The following is a 23,295-nucleotide window of genomic DNA, read 5'->3' on the forward strand; positions in this document are numbered from 1 at the left end:
GCAGGCCGGGCGAGGTGCCTCATGCCTTTAATCCCAGCACTTTGGGAGGCCGAGGTGGGTGGATCACCTGAGGTTGGGAGTTCAAAACCAGCCTGGCCAACATGGTGAAACCCCATCTCTACTAAAAATACAAATATGAGCTGGGCATGATGGCGCATGCCTGTAATCCCAGCTACTTGAGAGGCCAAGGCAGGAGAATTGATTGAACCCTGGTGGCAGAGGTTGCAGTGAGCTGAGATTGCACCATTGCACTCCAGTCTGGGTGACAGAGCAAAACTCTGTCTCAAAAAACAAAAAACAAAAAAAAAAAGGAAAGTGCCTTGTATCAAGTTCAGGCTGCTCTATAGGATTCTCAAGCACTTAGTCCAAATGATCTAGCAGATCCAATCACACTCAATGACTCCGTAGCATTCTCTGGCAAGCACCAATAGGAGACTCACAGCACAGTAGTGTGGAGCAAATCTATGCCATCTTCTGCAGGAAACTACCCTCCTTTTGAGAAACACCTTGGCTCTGGTACAAGGTAGAAAAAAACTAACTGTAGAAAAACAAGTGATCTTAAGATTATCTTTGTGACATTGATCCATATCATTGTATCTACCTTTACTACTTCATTTGCTGGACAGCATTCCAGTAGCATAATTATGCCACAATTTACCCATTCTGTTGATCTCATCTGAGTAATTTCCAATTGAGGATTACTTCAAATAATGCTGGTGAAATGTCTTTACTGCTATCTTGATGCACACTGAAGCCATTACTCTTATGTTAGAGAGCATGTACTTGTACAAATTTAGTAGATGTTGCCAACAGTTTTTGAAATTTTCTGTAATACTCTCTGCAACCAGCAAAATATGCACATCCTCATCAGCCTTATCTTCAGAACATAGCATACCTTTTTTTTTTTTTTTTTTTTTTGAGACGGAGTCTCGCTCTGTCACCCAGGCTGGAGTGCAGTGGCCGGATCTCAGCTCACTGCAAGCTCTGCCTCCCGGGTTCATGCCATTCTCCTGCCTCAGCCTCCCGAGTAGCTGGGACTACAGGCGCCCGCCACCTCGCCCGACTAGTTTTTTGTATTTTTTTTTTTTTTTTTTTTTTTTTTTTTTGAGACGGAGTCTTGCTCTGTCACCCAGGCTGGAGTGCAGTGGCCGGATCTCAGCTCACTGCAAGCTCCTCCTCTCGGGTTCATGCCATTCTCCTGCCTCAGCCTCCCGAGTAGCTGGGACTACAGGCACCCGCCACTTCGCCCGGCTAGTTTTTTTTTTGTATATTTTAGTAGAGACGGGGTTTCACCATATTAGCCAGGATGGTCTCGATCTCCTGACCTCATGATCCGCCCGTCTCGGCCTCCCAAAGTGCTGGGATTACAGGCTTGAGCCACCACGCCCGGCCAGTTTTTTGTATTTTTTAGTAGAGACGGGGTTTCACCGTGTTAGCCAGGATGGTCTCGATCTCCTGACCTCGTGATCCATCCGTCTCGGTCTCCCAAAGTGCTGGGATTACAGGCTTGAGCCACCGCGCCCGGCCAGAACATAACATTTTTAAATCTATGTCTCTAGCTCACTGGGACCCCTAAGTGACAAATACAGACGGTAATGTGGGTATTTCTTTCTTTTTTTTTTTTTTGTTTGTTTTTGTTTTTTGAGATGGAGTCTTGCTCTGTCACCCAGGCTGGAGTGCAGTGGTGTGATCTTGGCTCACTGCAACCTCTGCCTCCTGGGTTCAAGCAGTTCTCTACCTCAGCCTCTCCAGCAGCTGGGATTACAGGTGCCCATGACCACGCACAGCTAATCTTTGTATTTTTAGTAGAGACAGGGTTTCACCATCGTGGACAGGTTGGTCTTGAACTCCTAACCTCATGATTCACTCTCCTCGGCCTCCCAAAGTGCAGGGATTACAGGCGTGAGCCACCGTGCTCAGCCCAATGTGGGTATTTTTTTTGAGACAGAGTCTCGCTCTGTCGCCCAGGCTGGAGTGCAGTGGCGCGATCTCGGCTCACTGCAAGCTCCGCCACCCAGGTTCACACCATTCTCCTGCCTCAGCCTCCTGAGTAGCTGGGACTACAGGTGCCCACCACCACGCCCAGCTAATTTTTTTGTATTTTTAATAGAGACGGGGTTTCACCGTGGTCTCGATCTCCTGACCTCGTGATCCACCCACCTCAGCCTCCTAAAGTGCTGGGATTACAGGTGTGAGCCACCGCGCCCAGCCCAATGTGGGTATTTCTAAGCCTCATGGTTCCTTCAGAGCTTTCCGGCAGCCCATGTCGGCAGGGGAGTCTTCTGGTTTCATTTACCCATGGAGTGAGTAGATATGTCGGTCACATAGGAGTCTCACATAGGACTGGTTACTCTGTGCATTTCTTCTCAGAAATGGAGTCCTACTTTGGGTAGGAAGAACCCAGAGTTGGACTGAATACCACGAAGAGCCTTGCCCCTCCATATATGAACACATATTTGCTAAGATTGATAATTAAGTGAATTTTCACGTAGAACTTATTTTCAAGTGCTCAGTCAGCCACTGATTCTTTCAATTAATTTCCTACTCATGAAAATAAAGCATATTCATGCTTTCTTCTGTTTTCTCTTGGTTTACATCATTCAATTAGACATCACTTATTTTTTCTGTAGTTATAATGTTGAAGATTAGATTCATCCCTCATTTTAGCCCCCAAAGAAAATTCTATCAGACCTAAGAAAAACCCTTGATGTACTCACCTCTCACTGTAGATATGTAATCAGCCAATTTATACGATGCTTTCCTTACCTCCTACTCCCTTTCCTTTCAATACAGCTAATTTAGACACCATCTTTTTGGTCTCACCTTAAATAGAACTCACTTTTCTTACATTCATCTACTCCCATATATACACATAGAAAACAATACTGTCCTCTACTTCCAAAACTCTCATCAATTGGTAATAATAAGTCAGGCACAGTGGCTCACGCCTCTAATCCCAGCAGTTTGGGAGGCTGAGGCAGGCAGATCACCTGAGGTCAGGAGTTCAAGACAAACCTGACCAACATGGTGAAATTCCCATCTCTACGAAAAATACAAAAATTAGCCAGGCGTGGTGGCACACGCCTTGTCATCCCAGCTACTTGGGAGGCTGAGACATGAGACTCGCTTGAATCTGGGAGACGGAGGTTGCAGTGAGCAGAGATGGCACCACGGCACTCCCGCCTGGGTGACAGAGAGAGACCCTGTCTCAATAAAATAAATAAATAAATAAAATTGTAATGAAACATTTGCTTGGTTAGACGTCTGCCCCTCCACTAGTTTACAAGTTCCCTAAGAGCAGCCCTTGGTTGGATTTTTTTTTTTTCATTATGCTTTAATGAACCATTAGCATTTATCACTTTGTAAGAAATACAAAAAATAAAAGAAACATTTAAATACACCATAAGACTACAATCAGAAATATTAAAATGTATGTCTTTCTGAAATAATATGTGACTCTTCAAAAAGTTGATGTGACAGAGAAACAATAGTAACTGGTATAGGTTCAAAGATACTAAAAGCCATAAACTTTAAATGGATCTTAGCTCCCAAGGGTCTATTTTGGAACCATGTGGAGAATTTTGTTTTTTACAAAGTAGATACTGATGACTTTTTTTTTTTTTTTGAGACACAATCTCGCTCTGTCGCCCAGGCTGGAGTGCAGTGGCGCAATCTCGGCTCACTGCAAGCTGTGCCTCCCGGGTTCACACCATTCTCCTGCCTCAGCCTCCCGTGTAGCTGGTACTACAGGTGCCCGCCACTGCACCCGGCTAGTTTTTTGTATTTTTAGTAGAGACGGGGTTTCACCGTGTTAGCCAGGATGGTCTCGATCTCCTGACCTCGTGATCCACCCGTCTTGGCCTCCCAAAGTGCTGGGATTACAGGCTTGAGCCACCGCACCTGGCCTCTTTTTTTTTTTTTTTTTTTTGAGACAGTCTCCTTCTGTCGCCCAGGCTGGAATACAGAGGCGCGATCTCAGCTCACTGCAAGTTCCACCTCCCAAGTTCATGTGATTCTCCCGTCTCAGCTGGTGGGATTACAGGTCGCTAGTTTTATTTATTTATTTATTTTATAGTAGAGATGGTGTTTTGCCATGTTGGCCAGGCTGGTCTCGAACTCCTGGCTTCAAGTGAGCCGCCTGCCTCGGCCTTCCAAAGTGCTGGGATTACAGGTGAGAGCCGCTGTGCCCGGCCTAAATGACTTTTTTTTTTTTTTTCTTGGTTGAAATACAAATATTGTGGTTTTAGTAGACCAGTATCCTTTATCTTTAGAAAATGCATTACCAACTACTTGAAAGTCAAGTATCAATTTCCTGCAATTTTCAACTTAACTCTCAAATAGTTCGCCATAAAAGGTATTTCAGTTTTCTAGGGAGAGGGTGAATGGTAAATTTGATTCTTAATACTAGTGCAACAAAGCCTCCATCCTTTCCCCCTGGGTGCCCGTTTTTGTCTTTTTGTTTAAGAGGCGAGGTCTTGCTCTGTAGCCCAGGCTGGAGTACAATGGTGCGATCATAGCTCACTTTAGTCTCGAACTCTCCGTCTCAAGTGATCCTCCTGCCTCAGCCTTCTGAGCAGCTGGCATACACCACCACGTCTGGCTGGATTTTATTTTTATTTTTATTTTTGTAAGGACGGGGTCTCGCTATTGATGCCTGGGTTGGTCTCGTATCCCCAGGTGGGCCGCTGGTTTGTTTGTTTGCTTGGGGTTTTGTGTGTGTTGTGTTTTTGTTTGTTTTGTTTTTTTGAGACAGAGTCTCGCTCTGTCGCCCAGGCTGGAGTGCAGTGGCACGATCTTGGCTCACTGTAACTTTCTCCTCCTCGGTTCAAGCGATTCTCCTGCCTCAGCCTCCTGAGTAACTGGGATTACAGACGTGCGCCACCACGTCCAGCTAATTTTTCTGTATTTTTAGTAGCGACGAGGTTTTGCCATGTTGGCCAGGCTTGTCTCAAACTCCTGACCTCAGGTGATTTGCCCGCTTCGGTCTCCCTAAGTGCTGGGATTACAGGCCTGAGCCACCGCGCCTGTCCAGCCCCTGTTTTTAAAGTCTGTGGGGAGGTCCAGGCTTACGAAGTTGCAGATCAAAATAGCTTAGCATTCTTATTTTCCTTCAGTAGAAAGACCTGTTTGTGGTCTATGTAATTTTATATTTCCGTAGAGAAATATGCACTCCCTAGACACCTATTAAAGTGTCTTTATAACAGAATGTAAGGCGTAAAAAGTACGTTTATGACACATAAACAAAGAAACATTGTCAGGTGAAACATTTGTTCGCATAACAAGATGCCCCTTTGAACCATCCCTCACCCAATGCTCACCGGAATGCGTGGGAATCGTAGGGTCTGTAAGGCGGGACGATGCTGGCGGACGAGTTAACGTGGCTCAAGCGGAGGAAATTATCTTCCTCACAGAAAAAACGCACAATGGTCTTTCTGGAGGCTTTTGAAGGGAGCACCGTGGGTGAGCGCTGCAATTATCGACCCAACCTTCACGAGGACCGACAGCCCGAGTGGTCTCGCAGACCTACCTGACACGAGCAGAGCAGGTCAAGCCTCTCTAGGAAGGCCCCTCGGCAGCCTCAGATAAACTTGAACTCTCATCACCTGTTCCACTACCAGTCCACTAACTCTACCACCCCTCCGGGATACCTCAGGCCCCCTCCCTTTCCTACACATCAAGTTCAAGGATTTGCCCCACCCAAGACTGTCAGATTGACTTTACCCATATGCCCAGAGTCAAAACACTAAGATACCTTTTGATCTGGGTAGATACATTCACTGGATGCACAGAGGCCTTTCCCACAAGATCTGACAAGGCCACCACTGTCATTTCTTCCCTTCTGTCAGATGTAATTCCTCCCTTTGGCCTTCCCACCTCTATACAGTCCGATAATGGACTGGCCTTCATTAGTCAGGTTACTCAAGCAGTCTCCCAGGCCCTTGGCATCCAGTGGAACCTTCATGCCCCTACTATCCTCAATCTTCGGGAAAGGTAGAAAGAACTAATGGTCTTTTAAAAACATACCTCACCAAGCTCAGCCTTCAACTTTTTTTTTTTTTTTTTTTTTTTTTTTTTTTGAGACGGAGTCTCGCTCTGTCGCCCAGGCTGGAGTGCAGTGGCCAGATCTCAGCTCACTGCAAGCTCCGCCTCCCGGGTTTACGCCATTCTCCTGCCTCAGCCTCCCGAGTAGCTGGGACTACAAGCGCCTGCCACCGCGCCCGGCTAGTTTTTTGTATTTTTTTTTAGTAGAGACGGGGTTTCACCGTGTTCGCCAGGATGGTCTCGATCTCCTGACCTCGTGATCCACCCGTCTCGGCCTCCCAGAGTGCTGGGATTACAGGCTTGAGCCACCGCATCCGGCCAGCCTTCAACTTGAAACAGACTGGATAGTACTTTTACCTTTTGCCCTCCTTAGAATTAGAGCCTGTCCTTGAGAAGCTACAGGGTATATAGTCCATTTGACTATATGGACATACCTTCTTGTTGGGCGTCCCCTCATGCCAGACACCCGCCTTCTAGGTGACTATCTTCCAATCTTCCAGCAGGCTAGACAGGAAATTCACCAGGCTGCTAATCTTCTCTTGCCTACTCCAGATTCCCAGCCATACGACGACACCCTAGCTGGATGATCAGTTCTTGTTAAGAATCTGACCCCTCAAACTCTATAACCCTGATGGACTGGACCCTGCTTAGTCATCTATAGTACCCCAACTCCTGTCTGCCTGCAGGACCCTCCCCATTGGGTTCACCATTCCAGAATAAATCTGTGTCTGCCAGACAGCCGCCTGATCTCTCCTCTTTCTCCTACAAGTCGCAAGTAATCTCCCCTACTTCCCTTAAACTCACTAGCAGTAGAACAGTAATAACCCTTATGAGCCTAATACATCCCTTCATTCTATTAGGTCTATTCCTCCTTACCCTACCTTTTGCAACAGGGCTTTACAAAGTCACCCCCACTACTTGGACTGCACCCCAAAAACTTGTCATCCCTACTGTCTTCTGTCTAATCATACATGTATTCACCATTCTCAACTACTCGTAAATGCCCTGCCCTTGTTTGCTGCCAGTTTACACTTTTCCTCCAAATCATCATAACTGGTATCTCCTGGTTTTACCTCAAATCGCCACCCTTAACTCTATCTTGGAGTGAATAGAAGATCTTCAGTGGCAAGATACACTCCAATTCTTCTATCCTGATGAAGTCCTTTTTTTTTTTTTTTTTTTTTTTTTACTTTTTTACTCACTCTTATCCTTGCCCCCATTCTCCAGTCACTCTCTACCTCTCCCTAGTTACCTCCAGCATGGTACCTCACCCACTCTCTCCTCACTGCCTCCAATCCTTCCCTAGCAAAGAATTGTTACCTATGCGTTTCCTTTTCTTCCTGCTCTTACACAGCTGTCCCCACTCTGCAGGCTGACTGAGCTACCTCTCCTCTCTCCCTGCACCTCCGAACCTCCTTTAATAGCCCTCATCTTTACCTGCCTGAAGAACTTCTTTACTTTCTAGACAGATTTGGTGAGAACTCCCCAGAGATTTCGCACCAAAAAGCTGCCACACTTCTCTGCATCAACTTACGGCACCTTTCTCCTTATGTCAATTCCTCCCCCGTCCCCCATATTTGGACCCCTAACCACACAAACAACTATCCCTATTGCGGCTCCTTTATGCTTCTCCCGACAACAGCCTACTGGAATCCCTTTAGGAAACCTTCCATCGTCCAAATATTCCTTTACTCTTTGTCTCCAGAACCAAGCCACACACATTACCAAACAGATGGGAGCATTCCAACGTCACATTACTGATAAGCCCTCTATCATTATTGACAAACTAAAAAACATTGGCAGTCACTATTGTTTAGGAAGACACCTACCCTGCATCTCACTCCATCCTTGGCTACCCTCCCGCTGCTCATCTGACTCTCCTCCTGGCCCCTCCTCTTGCTTGCTTATACCCAGCCCCATGAATAGTAGTGAAAGGCTACTCATAGATACTACGTGCTTTCTTATACACCATAAGAACTGAACGTCTCCCTCTACTCAGCTGCACCATCCATCCCCATTATAACCTCTAACAGCTGCTGCCCTTGCTGGAGCTCTAGGATTTTGGGTGCAGGACTCCTCTTTCAGTACACCCTCTCGCCTTTTCACTTTACATTTCCAGTTATGCCTGACACAAGGTCTCTTTTCTGTGCTTCTTCCACCTACATGTGCCTACCTGCCAACTGGACGGGCACATGTGCTCTAGTCTTCCTTACCCCCAAAATCCAGTTTGCAGATGGGAACGAACAACTGCCTGTCCCCCTCATGACACCAACATGACAAAAAAGAGTCATCCCACTAATCCCTTTACTTGTGGGTCCAGGACTTTCTGCCTCCACTATTGCACTTGGAACTGGAATAGCAGGCATCTCAACCTCTGTCACAACATTCTGCAGCCTCTCTAATGACTTCTCTGCTAGCATTATAGATATATCACAAACTTTATCTGTCCTCCAAGCCCAGGTTGACACTTTAGTTGCAGGTGTCCTCCAGAACCACCAAGGCCTCGATTTACTCACTGCTGAAAAAGGAGGACTCTGTATATTTCTTTTTTTTTTTTTTTTTTTTGAGACAGAGTCTCGCTCTGTCGCCCAGGCTGGAGTGCAGTGGCCAGATCTCAGCTCACTGCAAGCTCCGCCTCCCGGGTTTATGCCATTCTCCTGCCTCAGCCTCCCGAGTAGCTGGGACTACAGGCGCCTGCCACCTCGCCCGGCTAGTTTTTTGTATTTTTTTAGTAGAGATGGAGTTTCACCGTGTTAGCCAGGATGGTCTCGATCTCCTGACCTCGTGATCCGCCCGCCTCGGCCTCCCAAAGTGCTGGGATTACAGGCTTGAGCCGCCGCGCCCGGCCTGTATATTTCTTAATGAAGAGTGTTGTTTTTACTTCAATCAATCTGGCCTAGTATATGATAACATCAAAACAAACACAGAGCTCAAAAACTTGCTAGTCAGGCAACTAATTACTCTGGACCCTCCTGGCCACTCTCTAACTGGGTATCCTGGCTTATTCCAATTGTTAGTCCTTTAATACCTGTCTTCCTCCTTCTCTTATTCAGGCCTTGGGTCTTCCGATTAATCTCTCAATTCCTACAAAACTGCATCCAGGCTATCACAAATCACTCTATACAACAAATGCTGCTTTTAACAACCACAAAATCTTACTTCAGTCTAATCTCTCCCACTGTAGGTTCCCACACCACCCCTAATCCCGCTCGAAGTAGCCCTGAGGAACATCACCCATCAGCCCTCCATACCGCCCCCAAAATTTTCCCCCCAAGTTTTCACTATTCTTTCTCATTTTCTTATTAAGAAAATAATAATAATGTTTTTAAAAGACCATTAGTTCTTCCTTAAAGAAAGTAAAGTCCTTTAGGGAAGGTAAGGACTTTCCCTAAAACAGGAAGGTAAGGTCCTCTGAGCTGGCTGCACCATAGTCAAACCATGGTGACATTCCCCAACCTTGAGATAATGTACTTTGTGATATTCCCTGTCCTTGTGAATATGCTTTGTAACATTCCTCCCCACCCTTGTGAATGTACTTTGCAACACCCTCCCTGCTCTTGTGAATGTATTTTGTAACATTCCTCCCAGGCTTTGTGACAATATACTCTCCCTGCCCTTGTGAATGTACTTTGTAACAACCTCCCCACCCTTGAGAATGTACTTTACTTTGTAACATCCTCCCCACCCTTGTGAATGTACTTTGCAACTCCCTCCCTGCTCTTGTGAATGTACTTTGTAACATTCCTCCCAGCCTTTGTGACAATACACCCTCCCTGCCCTTGTGAATGTACTTCCTAACATCCTCCCTACCCTTGAGAATGTACTTCATAACCTCCACCCCTGCCCACAAAAAAAAATTGCCCCTAACTCCACTGCCTACCCCAAACCTATAAGAACCAATGATAATCCCATCACCCTTCACGGACCCCTTTCTTGGACTCAGCCCACTTGCACGCAAGTGAATAAACAGCCTTGCTCACACTAAGCCTGCTCAGGTGGTCTCTTATATGGATGCACGTAACGTTACTGTAAAATGTGATCTCGTGGGGTGCAGTGGCTCATGCCTGTAATCCCAGCACTTTGGAGGCCGAGGCAGGTGGATCACCTCCCAAAGTGCTGGGATTACATGCATGAGTCACCATGACCAGCCAGGTATTTCTTTACAGCAATTCAAGAACAGACTAAAACACATGACTATTTCCAGGCTATTTTGTACCAACAGTCTAGTTGTCTGTGTACAATGCAACGGTATCTTAATTACTATAGTTTTAATCTTGATATTCATTAGGGCAAGTTCTTCCACCTTTTTTATCAGCTGGGTCTTGATTATCTTTGTCTATTGTTCTTCCATATACCTTTTAGAAACAGTATTTCAAGGGCGGGCGTGGTAGCTCACGTCTGTAATCCCAGCAATTTGGGAGGCCAAGGTGGGTGGATCACCTGAAGTCAGGAGTTGAGCCTGGCCAACATGACGAAACCTCGTCTCTACAGAAAAAATACAAAAACTTAGCCAGGTGTGATGGTGCATGCCTGTGATCCCAGCTACTTGGGAGGCTGAGGCAGGAGAATCACTTGAACCTGGGAGGTGGAGGTTGCAATGAGTGGAGATTGTGCCACTGAGTTCCAGGCAACAAATTGAGACTCCGTCCCCCACCCCAAAAAAAATTATTATTGCTTCTTTCAGTAATTTCCCATTTGTTTTTTCTATTCTCTCATTCTAGAATGCCTTGTTGCTGGATATTGAAACTTTTTGCTTATCTCATACATTATTTAATTTACATCCTTTCCAGCACTTTTATTTTTAAACTGAATTCTGTGAAACATTCCTTGACTTAATCTTTGAGATCTTTCTTCTTTTTGAATTTGAGTAGCTACTGCTATGAATTTCCCTCTTTTCACTGCTTTCACTGTATCTGTCCATTCAGGCTGCTATAACAAAATACCAGAGACTGGTTGTTAATAAACAACATAAATTTATTTCTCCCAGTTCTGGAGATTAGGTCAAAGATCAAGGTACAGTCAGATTCAGTGTCAGGTGAGGACGCTTTTCCTGGTTCACAGACAGCCATCTTCTTGAAGAAACCAAATACAAAAGTGGCATGAAATATCTTTGGGGTGTCTTCCATGAGGGGGGTAATCCCGTTCTGCAGACCCTCATGACTTCATCATGTCCCAAAGTTCCCAGCTCCTAATACAATCACTTTGGGAGTTAAGATGTCAACATATGCAAGTTGAGGAGACAAAATTTATTTACTTATTTTGAGACAGAGTCCTACTCTGTCCCCTAGGCTGGAGTTCAGTGGCACAATCTTGGCTCACTGCAAGCTCTGCCTTCCATGTTCACACCATTTTCCTGCCTCAGCCTCCAGAGTAGCTGGGACTACAGGTGTCTGCCACCACGCCCAGCTAATTTTTTGTATTTTTTTTTTTTTAGTAGAGACAGGGTTTCACCATGTTAACCAGGATGGTCTTGATCTCCTGACCTTGTGATCCACCCACCTCAGCCTCCCAAAGTGCTGGGATTACAGGCGTTAGCCACCGTGCCTGGCCAAGGAGACAAAATTTAGACCACAGCAACATCTCATAAATTTTGGTATGCCATGTCTTTGTTTTCATTTTTCTCAAGATGTTTTCTAATTTCCCTTGTGAATTCTTCCTTCACCCATTGGTAGATCAGGAGTGTGTTGCTTACAGTAAAAAGTATTTGTGAATTTTCCAGTTTTCCTTGTTTTTCATTTCTTGTTTCATTCTATGTGACTTGAAATGGTACTTTGTATTTCAGTCTTTTACATTGCATTAAGATTTGTTTTGTGGCCTAACATATGGTTTCTCCTGAAAACTATTCCACATACGCTTGAGAAAAATGTGTTCTCTTCTGTTGTTGGGTGGGTTGTGCCTGTTAGAGCCAACTGGTATATAGTACTTGTCCTGTTTCCTTCTTGATATTATGGGTGGCTGTCCTACCTATTAAATTGAAAGTGGTATATTGAGGTCTCCAATTGTTATGCAGAATTGTCTATTTTTCCCTTAATTTTGCCAATATTTACTTCATGTATTTTAGACTCTGATATTTGATACATACAATTTTTTATCTTCTTGATGAATTTTACCTTCTATCAATATATACTGTCATTCACTGTCTCTTCTATCAGTTTTTGACTTCAAGTTTACCTTGTTTGATATTAGTATACTCAGCAAAATTCTCTTTAGGTTACTATTTACATGGAATTATCTTTTTCCATTATTTAACTTTCAAACTTTTTTGTCTTTAGATCTAATGTGAAGGACGGCCGGGTGTGGCGGCTCACGTCTGTAATCCCAGCACTTTGGGGGGGCCGAGGTGGGCGGATCACCTGAGGTCAGGAGTTTGAGACCAGCCTGGTCAACATGGTAAAACCCTGTCTCTACTAATACTACAAAAATTCGCTGGGCATGGTGGTGGGTGCCTGTAATCTCAACTACTCAGGAGGCTGAGGCAGGGAGAATTGCTGGAACCCAGGAGGTGGAGGTTGCAGTGAGCCAGGATCTTGCCATTGCACTCCAGCCTGGGCGACAGAGCCAGACTTCATCTAACATACAGTTGGTTTGTGTATTTTTTTTTTTTTTTTTTTGAGACGGAGTCTCGCTCTGTCGCCCAGGCTGGAGAGCAGTGGCCGGATCTCAGCTCACTGCAAGCTCCGCCTCCCGGGTTTACGCCATTCTCCTGCCTCAGCCTCCCGAGTAGCTGGGACTACAGGCGCCCACCACCTCGCCCGGCTAGTTTTTTTTTTGTATTTTTTAGTAGAGACGGGATTTCACCCGGTTAGCCAGGATGGTCTCGATCTCCTGACTTCGTGATCCGCCCGTCTCGGCCTCCCAAAGTGCTGGGATTACAGGCTTGAGCCACCGCGCCCGGCCTTGGATTGTGTATTTTAATCCACTTTGCCAAAGTATGCCATTAGATTGGAGACGTTATCCCATTTATCTTTCATATAATTAACAATAAAAGGCCGGGCGCGGTGGCTCAAGCCTGTAATCCCAGCACTTTGGGAGGCCGAGGCGGGCGGATCACGAGGTCAGGAGATAGAGACCACCCTGGCTAACACAGTGAAACCCCGTCTCTACTAAAAAAAATACAAAAAACTAGCCGGGCAAGCCGGGCGCGGTGGCTCAAGCCTGTAATCCCAGCACTTTGGGAGGCTGAGACGGGCGGATCACAAGGTCAGGAGATCGAGACCATCCTGGCTAACACGGTGAAACCCCGTCTCTACTAAAAAATACAAAAAAACTAGCCGGGCGAGGTGGCGGGCGCCTGTAGTCCCAGCTACTCCGGAGGCTGAGGCAGGAGAATGGTGTAAACCCGGGAGGCGGAGCTTGCAGTGAGCTGAGATCCGGCCACTGCACTCCAGCCCGGGCGACGGAGCGAGACTCCGTCTCAAAAAAAAAAAAAAAAACAAAAAACACACACAATAAAAAAGACTTATTTTGCCACTTTGTTACTCTTTTTCTGTCTTACAGCTTTTTGGTCCCTGATTTCCTACATTACTGCCTTTCTTGTTACTTTGTTTTTTGTAGTGACAACTTTTTTTCTTCTCATTTTGTATATATTCCATTGGTATTTTCTCTGTAGTTACCATGGCGATTTCTTTTTTTTTCTTTTTTTGAGATGGAGTATCACTCTGTTGCCCAGCCTGGAGTACAATGGTGTGATCTTGGCTCACTGCAACCTCCACCTCCCGAGTTCAAGCGATCCTCCTGCCTCAGCATCTCGAGTAGCTGGGACTACAGGCACGCATCACCACACCCAGCTGATTTTTGTATTTTTGGCGGAAATGGGGTTTCACCATGTTGGCCAGGCTGGTCTCGATCTCTTGACCTTGTGATCCGCCCACCTTAGCCTCCCAAATTGCTGGAATTAGAGGCATGGCCTGGTCACCATGGGGATTAAATATAACATCCTAACATCCACTGCACAGTCCATTGTTCCAGTCCTCACTCCTCCCACATGCTCTTCTTACTACGATATAGAAAAAATTCTACTTAGGGGGAATTTTAAAAACAATTAAACTTTTCAACCACAGAAAATTTACTGTTCATGACAAGTCACCATGGACAGTAAGACATATAGAAAGACAATCTCATTTTCATGTCATTTATTTCAATTTCTCCTCTAGTATGATCTTGTGTACAGTAACAGTAGTACCGGAAAGCTTCCCATAACTCCTCAGATCATAGTTTATTCTTCCAGTGAGTATTTTCAGAGGCACTTAAGGGATATGTACTGCTAAAAATATTACTTTTTTTTTTTTTTTTTTTTTTGAGATGGAGTTTTGCTCTGTCACCCAGGCTGCAGTGCAGTGGAGGTATCTCGGCTAACTGCAGCTTCCGTCTCCTGGGTTCACTCAATTCTCCTGCCTCAGCCTCCCAAGCAGCTGGGATTACAGGCACCTGCCACCATGCTTGGCTAATTTTTGTATTTTTAGTAGAGACCAGGTTTAACCATGTTGGCAGGCTGGTCTCAAACTCCTGACCTCAAGTGATCTGCCCACCTCGACCTCCTAAAGTGCTGGGATTACAGACACGAGCCACCCACACCCAGCATATTCCCATATTTTCACATTTATATAGCTTCTTTGCAGAGTGGGTTTTCACATGTATAGTAAGACTTGTAAAATGGATGCAACATTTCCCTTATTCTGTATTATCAAGATTTCTCTCCAGTATGAATTATCATTTATATTAAAGGATGAAATAATACATGTGTGTATGTATGTCTGTGCGTGTGTGTGTATATATATATATACACATATATATGAAGGCATTCCCATATTTCTAGCATTCATAATGTTTCTGGCCTCTTTGAGATTACCATATATTGACGCATGAGGCAGAAGTAAAGATTTCCCACATCTTACCTTCATAGGGTTTCTCTCTAATGCAAGTTGACTGACTTAGTAACACTGGAAGAATTCTTAACATGCCTTAAATTGATGAGGTTTCTTACCCATGAAACTGTCAGAAATTTCTGAAGGCTGTCCCAGATTTCTTATATATATAGGCTATCTGCCCATTGTGAGTTCTTTAATGTTGAGTTATTAAGAGGTATAAGTGAAAATCTTACAGCCTTTACATCTGTAGGGTTTTATACCACTGTGAATTCTCATGTGGATACTAAGTCCTAAGTAAATGTTTTATCACATTCCTTACATACAGAGGGTTTTTCTCCAGTGTCGATTATGAAGTGCTATGAAGGCTTGTGAAGTATTTTAAGGCTATCTCTCATTCTTACCTTCAATTGGCTTTTATGGTAACTTTTTGGTATTAAAAATAAACAATATGCTGGGTGTGATGGCTCATGCCTATAATCGCAGCACTTTGGGAGGCCAAGGCAGGCAGATCATGAGGTCAGGAGATCAAGACCATTCTGGCTAACATGGTGAAATCCCGTCTCTACTAAAAATACAAAAAATTAACCGGGCATGGTGGCACACGCCTGTAGTCCCAGCTACTCGGGAGGCTGAGGCAGAATTCCTTGAACCCAGCAGGCAGAGGTTGCAGTGGGCCAAGGTCGCACCACTGCACTCTAGCCTGGGTGACAGAGAGAGACTCTGTCTCAAAAAAAAAGAAAAAAGAAAAAAAAAAAAAAAGAAAAAGAAACAATAGTGGAAGAAACAGGCTTTACCACGTCTCAGAACCAGATTTTTCTCCCAAAGGTGAGTTCTTACACTTTATTTTATTTATTTATTTATTTATTTTTTTGAGACGGAGTCTTGGCTCTGTCACCCGGGCTGGAGTGCAGTGGCCGGATCTCAGCTCACTGCAAGCTCCGCCCCCCGGGTTTACGCCATTCTCCTGCCTCAGCCTCCCGAGTAGCTGGGACTACAGGCGCCCGCCGCCTCGCCCGGCTAGTTTTTTGTATTTTTTAGTAGAGACAGGGTTTCACCGTGTTCACCAGGATGGTCTCGATCTCCTGACCTAGTGATCCGCATGTCTCGGCCTCCCAAAGTGCTGGGATTACAGGCTTGAGCCACCGCGCCCGGCCGAGTTCTTACACTTTATAAGGTGTGAAGAACTACTACTCTCGCCTATTCCTTATATCACTGGGACTTGTGTCCATGTTAAATTCATTCCTATAACATAAGAAATGGAAATTCAGTGAAGGTTCTTCATATTCTTTACCTTCATATGTTTTGTTTCCAGATGAATTTAGATGTAAATACTAAGATCTGAGGAACACTTCAGGTTTTTTCACATGCCTTAGTTCTTAGATGTTTAGCAAGTGCTGAAGATTGAGTGAAGTTTTTCCCACATTTCTTACAATCATATGGTTTTGCTCCAGTGTGAGTTCGCATATGAACGTTAAGGCATGTGGAATACCTAAAGGCTTTCCCACATTCTTTACATGCATAAGGCTTTTCTCCTGTGTGCGTTCGCATGTGCATATTAAGATTTGTGGAACGAGCAAATGCTTTACCGCATTCCTTACATTCATAGCCCTTTTCTCCAGTGTGAGTTCTAAAATGGGTACTAAGGCCTGAAGATTGAACGAAAGCTTTCCCACACTGTTTGCATTCATATGGCTTCTCTCCAGTGTGAATCCTTACATGTTGACTAAGCATTGAGGAATTATTAAAGGCTTTCCCACATTCTTTACATTCATAGGGCTTTTCTCCAGTGTGTGTTCTCATATGTAAAACAAGTCCTGAGGAACGAGTAAAAGCTTTCCCACATTCCTTACATAAATATGGCTTCTCTCCACTGTGAATCCTTACATGTTTTGTAAGGTATGAGGAATGAATAAAAACTTTTCCACACTCTTTACATTCATATGGCTTTTCTCCAGCGTGAATTCGTATGTGTAAAATAAGTCCTGTGGATCTAGTGAAGGCTTTTCCACATTCCATACATACATAGGGCTTCTTTCCACTGTGAATTCTTGTATGATCTGTAAGGTATGAAGAATGGGTGAAGGCTTTCCCACACTCTTTACATTTATATGGTTTTTCTCCAGTGTGAGTTCTGATGTGTAATTTAAGTCCTGTGGATTGAATGAAAGCTTTACCACATTCTTTACAGACATAGGGCTTCTCTCCACTGTGAATTATTCCATGTCCTATAAGGTGTGAGGAATTACTGAAGGCTTTCCCACATTCCTTACATATATAATGTTTGTCTCCATTGTGAGATCTTCCATGTACCTTAAGGGATGACTGATAAAGAAAAGTTCTCCAACAATCTGTGCATTCATACAACTTCTCTTGTGTGTGAGTTTTATTCTGCCTAGTAAGATTTGAAAACTTGTTGAAGGCTTTTTCATGTTTAAAATACTTAGGCGTTTTCCCCTTAGCATGACTTTTCTTGTAAAAACTATAAGGAAAGTTGTTTCTTAAGGTTTTTCCACTCTGATTATCCTCAGAAGTTTTCTCGCCAATGTGAGTTCTCATGTGAGTCATAAGAAATGGGTGTTCACTGAAGACTTTTCCACAATGGTTAGAGTCATAGAGTTTCTCCGCAGTATTGCTTCTCTCCTGTTCAGATATAAAAGATGAACAAAGAATTTCTCACATTCAGTATGGTAACAGAATTTCTCCTCAGTCACAACATTTATGCATTGGAAATATATTTAAACATTTTAACATATCCGTTATATGTACAGAGTTCCAGCCCCATTTTTGAGTTAAGTTGAATAATAGGACAATGAGGCCACCAGCCTGCCTATATTCTCTGTGTTCACAGAGCTTCTTAGACAATCTGTCTGAGATATATATATATATATATATATATATATTTTTTTTTTTTTTTTTTTTGAGACGGAGTCTCGCTCTGCCACCCAGGCTAGAGTGCAGTGGCCGGATCTCAGCTCACTGCAAGCTCCGCCTCCCGGGTTCCCGCCATTCTCCTGCCTCAGCCTCCCGAGTAGCTGGGACTACAGGTGCCCGCCACCACGCCCGGCTAGTTTTTTGTATTTTTTAGTAGAGACAGGGTTTCACCGTGTTAGCCAGGATGGTCTCGATCTCCTGACCTTGTGATCCGCCCGTCTCGGCCTCCCAAAGTGCTGGGATTACAGGCTTGAGCCACCGCGCCCGGCCTGATATATATATTTTTTATTTTTTATTAGTTTTTCTTTTTTTTGAAAAAGATTCTCACTCTGTTGCCCAGACTGAAGTTCAGTGGCATGATCGCAACTCACAGCAACCTCTGCCTCCCAGTTCAAGGGATTCTCATGTCTCAAACTCCCAAGTAGCTGGGACTACAGGCATGTGCCACTATGCCCAGCTAATGTTTGTATTTTTAGTAAAAAGAGATTTTTGCCATGTTGGCCAGGCTGGTCTCCAAATCCTGGCCTCAAGTGATCTGCCTGCTTTGGCCTCCCAAGTGCTGGGATTACAGGCATGAGCCACAATACATCTGAGAAATATTTAGACTAAATTATGGGCTGGGCACAGTGGCTCATGCCTATAATCCCAGCACTTTGGAGGCCAAAGCAAGTGGATTGCTTTGAGCTCAGGAATTTGAGACCAGCCTGGACAAAATGGTGAAACCCCATCTCTACAAAATAAATAAATAAATAAATAAATAAATAAATAAATAAATAAATAAAATCAGCCATCAACCAGGCATGGTGGCTCACGCCTGTAGTCCCAGCTATTCAGGAGGCTGAGGCTGGAGGATCATTTGAGCCCAGAAAACAGAGGTTGCAGTGAGCCAAGACTGCACCACTGCACACCAGCCTGAGCAACAGAGTAAGACCTTGTCTCAAAAATAATAATAAAGTAGAGCTGGGCGCGATGGCTCACGCCTGTAATCCCAGCACTTTGGGAGGCCGAGGCGGGTGGATCACAAGGTCAGGAGATCGAGACCACGGTGAAACCCCGTCTCTACTAAAAATACAAAAAATTAGCTGGGCGCGGTGGTGGGCGCCTGTAGTCCCACCTACTCAGGAGGCTGAGGCAGGAGAATGGCGTGAACCTGGGAGGCGGAGCTTGCAGTGAGCCGAGATCGCGCCACTGCACTCCAGCCTGGGCGACAGAGCGAGACTCCGTCTCAAAAAATAATAATAATAATAATAATAAAGTAAAATAAACTGGCCGGGCGCGGTGGCTCAAGCCTGTAATCCCAGCACTTTGGGAGGCCGAGACGGGCGGATCATGAGGTCAGGAGTTCGAGACCATCCTGGCTAACATGGTGAAACCCAGTCTCTACTAAAAAATACAAAAAACTAGCCGGGCGAGGTGGCGGGCGCCTGTAGTCCCGGCTACTCGGGAGGCTGAGGCAGGAGAATGGCGTGAACCTGGGAGGCGGAGCTTGCAGTGAGCCGAGATTGCGCCACTGCACTCCAGCCTGGGCGACACAGTGAGACTCCATCTCAAAAAAAAAATAAAAATAAAAAAAAAATAAATTATGCACCAAAAACTGAATAGCTGAGTTGTAGGTTTGTGGATGTTTATTTGTGAGATCTCTGAGAAGAAACATGTTTATAGTAAGTTTAGAGTACTTCCCATATTCATGATATTCAGAGAATCTCTTCAGACTCTGTTTTCTTTGGGTAAATGCCATTTTCCTCATATAATTTTAATGAATATTGTGCTTCTTGTCCTAGTGTGGAAGATTTCATCCCTTGGAAATCTTACCAATTGTATTCCATTTGATGATCTTTCTGCAGAAATATCTTGCAGCAGTGGGGAGCCTTTGGTTTTGAGTTGCAAATCCAATTCTGAAATAAAGTGAAAGATGCAGCTTGGGAGAAAAATTGTGGAATAAAGTCGTTTAAAAGCCTATGGGGCTGGGCGTGGTGGCTCATGCCTGTAATCCTAGCACCTTGGGAGGCCTAGACAGGCAGGTTACCTGAGGTTAGGAGTTCAAGACCAGCCTGGCCAACATGGTGAAACACTGTCTCTACTAAAAATACAAAAAATTAGCCAGGTGCAGTGGCGTGTGCCTGTAATCCCAACTACTTGGGAGGCTGAGGCAGGAGAATCACTTGAACCCAGGAGGCAGAGGTTGCAGTGAGCTGAGATCCGCCACTGCACTTTAGCCCAAGCTATAGAGCAAGACTTTGTCTCAAAAAAAAAAAAAAAAGAAAAAAAAAAAGCCTAAAGAACAGAAATAAGGCCGGGCGCGGTGGCTCACGCCTATAATCCCAGCACTTTGGGAGGCCGAGACAGGCGGATCACGAGGTCAGGAGATCGAGACCATCCTGGCTAACCTGGTGAAACCCCGTCTCTACTAAAAAATACAAAAAAAACTAGCCGGGCGAGGTGGCGGGCGCCTGTAGTCCCAGCTACTCGGGAGGCTGAGACAGGAGAATGGCGGGAACCCGGGAGGCGGAGCTTGCAGTGAGCTGAGATCCGGCCACTGCACTCCAGCCTGGGCGACAGAGCCAGACTCTGTCTCAAAAAAAAAAAAAAAAAAAAAAAAAAAAAGAACAGAAATAGCATAATCAAATGTGGCAGAGTGAAGAACTCCAGAGCTCTTTGCTACCACAATATAACTAATGAGTTCAGAAAAGCTATCAGAATCAACTGTGCTGGGCTGGGTGCAGTGGCTCATGCCTATAATCCCAGCACTTTGGGAGGTCAAGACAGGCGGATCACTTGAGGCCAGGAATTCAAGACCAGCCTGGCCAACATGGTGAAGAGCTGTCTCTACTAAAAATACAAAAATTGGGGCTGGGCACGGTGGCTCAAGCCTGTAATCCCAGCACTTTGGGAGGCTGAGACGGGCGGATCACAAGGTCAGGAGATTGAGACCATCCTGGCAACCCGGTGAAACCCCATCTCTACTAAAAAATACAAAAAACTAGCCGGGCGAGGTGGCGGGTGCCTGTAGTCCCAGCTACTCGGGAGGCTGAGGCAGGAGAATGGCGTGAACCTGAAAGGCGGAGCTTGCAGTGAGCTGAGATCCGGCTACTGCACTCCAGTTTGGGCGACAGAGCGAGACTCCATCTCAAAAAAAAAAACAAAAACAAAAAAAAACAAAAATTGGACAGGTGTGGTGATGTGCACCTGTAATCCCAGCTACTCAGGTGACTGAGTCACGAGAATCACTTGAACCCAGGAGGCAGAGGTTGCAGTGAGCCAAGATCACGTCACTGAACTCCAGCTGGGGTGACAGAGTGAGACTCTGTGTCAAAAAAAAATATATATATATGTATATGTATATACACACACACACATATATACACACACACACATCCATATATATACACACACATACACATATACATATATATACATACATACACACACACACACACACACATATATATAGCTAAGTGAAAGAAGCTAGACAGAAAAGGTTACATTGTATGATTCCATTTATATAAGATATACAAAAAGGGTAAATCCATAGAGAGACAAAGCAAATCAGTCTTTGCAGGGTGACTGGGGAGTGACTGCTTGATGGGTACATGATTTCCCTTTGGTGTGATGGTAATGTTTTAAAACTAGGCCAAGCACACTGGCTCATGCCTGTAATCCCAACACTTTGGGAGGCAGAGGCAGGCGGATCACTTGAGGTCAGGAGTTTGAGACCAGCCTGGCCAACATGGTAAAACTCCATCTCTACCAAAAAACACAAAAATTAGCCAGGTGTGGTGGCACATGCCTGTAGTCCCAACTACTCAGAAGGCTGAGGCGAGAGAACCACTCGAACCCAGGAAGCTGATGGAGGCTGCAGTGAGCTGAGATGGTGCCACTAGACTCTATCCTGGGCAACAGAGAGAGATTCTGTCTCAAAACAAAAAAAAAAAAAAAAAAAGAAAAGAAAAGAAAGAAATGCTTTGAAAGTAAAAAGAGCTGATAGCTGCACAACACTAAAATGGTAAAATTGTGTATATTTTACCTAAAAAAAGTATATGGCGCATTTGTAAATCTTTCCAAACACACATAAAACATGATTAAAAAAAAGAGTGAAGCAAATGGAAAGATGGACTATAAAGAGTTTGGCCATGTCAGAAGTTTTGCAATGATAAAGATATGGTGTCAAAACTGTATTACTATACCTGTAATCCCAGCACTTTGCGAGGCTGAGGCGGGTGGATCACAAGGTCAGGAGTTCGAGAACAGCCTGGCCAACATAGTGAAATCCCATCTCTACCAAAAATACAAAAAATTAGTTGGGCGTGGTGGCAGGCGCCTGTAATCCTAGCTACTTGGGAGGCTGAGGCAGGAGAACTGCTTGAACCCAGGAGGTGGAGGTTGCAGCGAGCCAAGATCGGGTCACTGCACACCAGCCGGGGCAACGGTGCAAGACTCCATGTCAAAAACAAAAAAACTGTATTACTTATTATCCAAGTAATAATATGCAGAAAACTGAGGCTGACAGTAAGCAAAAAGATGGGAGAGACAAGAAAGCAATATGAGAAGGTGTTGGCAAAGGACCTACATGCATAAGATGGAATTTTCAAATAAGGCACACTAACCTTTCTGAGAACAGAAAAAAGGTTGAGAAGATCAATAGAAATGTAAAGATGAGGGGAGTTGAAGTTATCTAAGGAAACCAAATGGCCTCAGCCTTCTCAGGAAGAAAAGCATACCCTGAGAAGTTTGCAAAGTAACATTTCCAATGTACTGCATTTCTCGCAGGCCGGCACTGCTCTTCATAATACCATATCTGCTAATGAACTCACCCTGCAGGACTCCTGTCACTCCTGTCCTCAGCTCTTCCATTTGTTCCAATTCAGACATGAGACTGGGTTTGCAGAATTCAGACCCTGCTGGAGGGAAAAATGCATAAAAGAAGAGCCCCATGCAAGACATAACACCATGTCCTCGAATGGGGAACAAATACTTTTGCCTTCAGGGATTCTGAAGATGGTCAAGTGTAACTTTACAAACAGCAAACTAATCATACAACATTTCCAATACGTGCACTGAAACGATTTTTAAAATAGCAAAAATGTTGGCCGGTCATAATGGCTCATGCCTGTTACCCCAACACTTTGGGAAGCCAAGGCAGGCAGATCACTTGAGGCTAGGAGTTCAAGACCAGCCTGGCCAACATGGTGAAACCTCATCTCTACTAAAAATGCAAAAATTAGCAGGGCATGGTGGCATGGGTGTGTGGTCCCAGCCACTCGGGAAGTTGAGGCAAGTGAATTGCTCGAGCCTGGAAAACCAAGTCCAACTTCACATACACATTTAAAGTCTTAAAGTTTTTAATCCATACATGAAATAAACTCATTTACTTAAATCTTTATTTTCATGGGGAATCCTCTATGCCAGAGGTGTCAAATCTTTTGGCTTGCCTGGGCCACACTGAAAGAAGAATGGT

The 23,295-nt window shown here is 44.7% G+C and overlaps 1 protein-coding gene and 1 long non-coding RNA gene across 51 annotated transcripts in view; both read right to left on the reverse strand.

Annotated features, from left to right (window-relative positions):
• Positions 1 to 13,833: 13,833 nt before the first annotated feature.
• ZNF846 (zinc finger protein 846) overlaps positions 13,834 to 23,295 on the reverse strand; it is a 35,804-nt gene continuing 26,342 nt past the window's right edge. For 15 of the 50 annotated variants that reach the window (XM_015122808.3, XM_077977207.1, XM_077977215.1 and 12 more), the window contains 3 exons: positions 22,652 to 22,738; positions 19,653 to 19,735; positions 13,834 to 17,549 (listed from right to left, as the gene is read on the reverse strand). In XM_015122808.3, the coding sequence (XP_014978294.2) occupies positions 16,260 to 17,549; positions 19,653 to 19,735; positions 22,652 to 22,738 (1,460 nt within the window). In that variant the 3' untranslated portion in view covers positions 13,834 to 16,259. The remainder of the gene's footprint in view (positions 17,550 to 19,652; positions 19,736 to 22,651; positions 22,739 to 23,295) is intronic. The other 35 variants (XM_077977200.1, XM_077977213.1, XM_077977210.1 and 32 more) reach the window with 15 other exon arrangements.
• On the reverse strand, positions 21,406 to 22,645 carry LOC144336645 (uncharacterized). The gene is made up of 2 exons (XR_013408865.1): positions 22,020 to 22,645; positions 21,406 to 21,953 (listed from the first exon to the last, which is right to left on the reverse strand). It is a non-coding gene; the product is annotated as an uncharacterized LOC144336645 (long non-coding RNA).

The sequence above is a fragment of the Macaca mulatta genome, chromosome 19 (genome assembly GCF_049350105.2).
Source record: "Macaca mulatta isolate MMU2019108-1 chromosome 19, T2T-MMU8v2.0, whole genome shotgun sequence".
NCBI lineage: Eukaryota > Metazoa > Chordata > Mammalia > Primates > Cercopithecidae > Macaca > Macaca mulatta.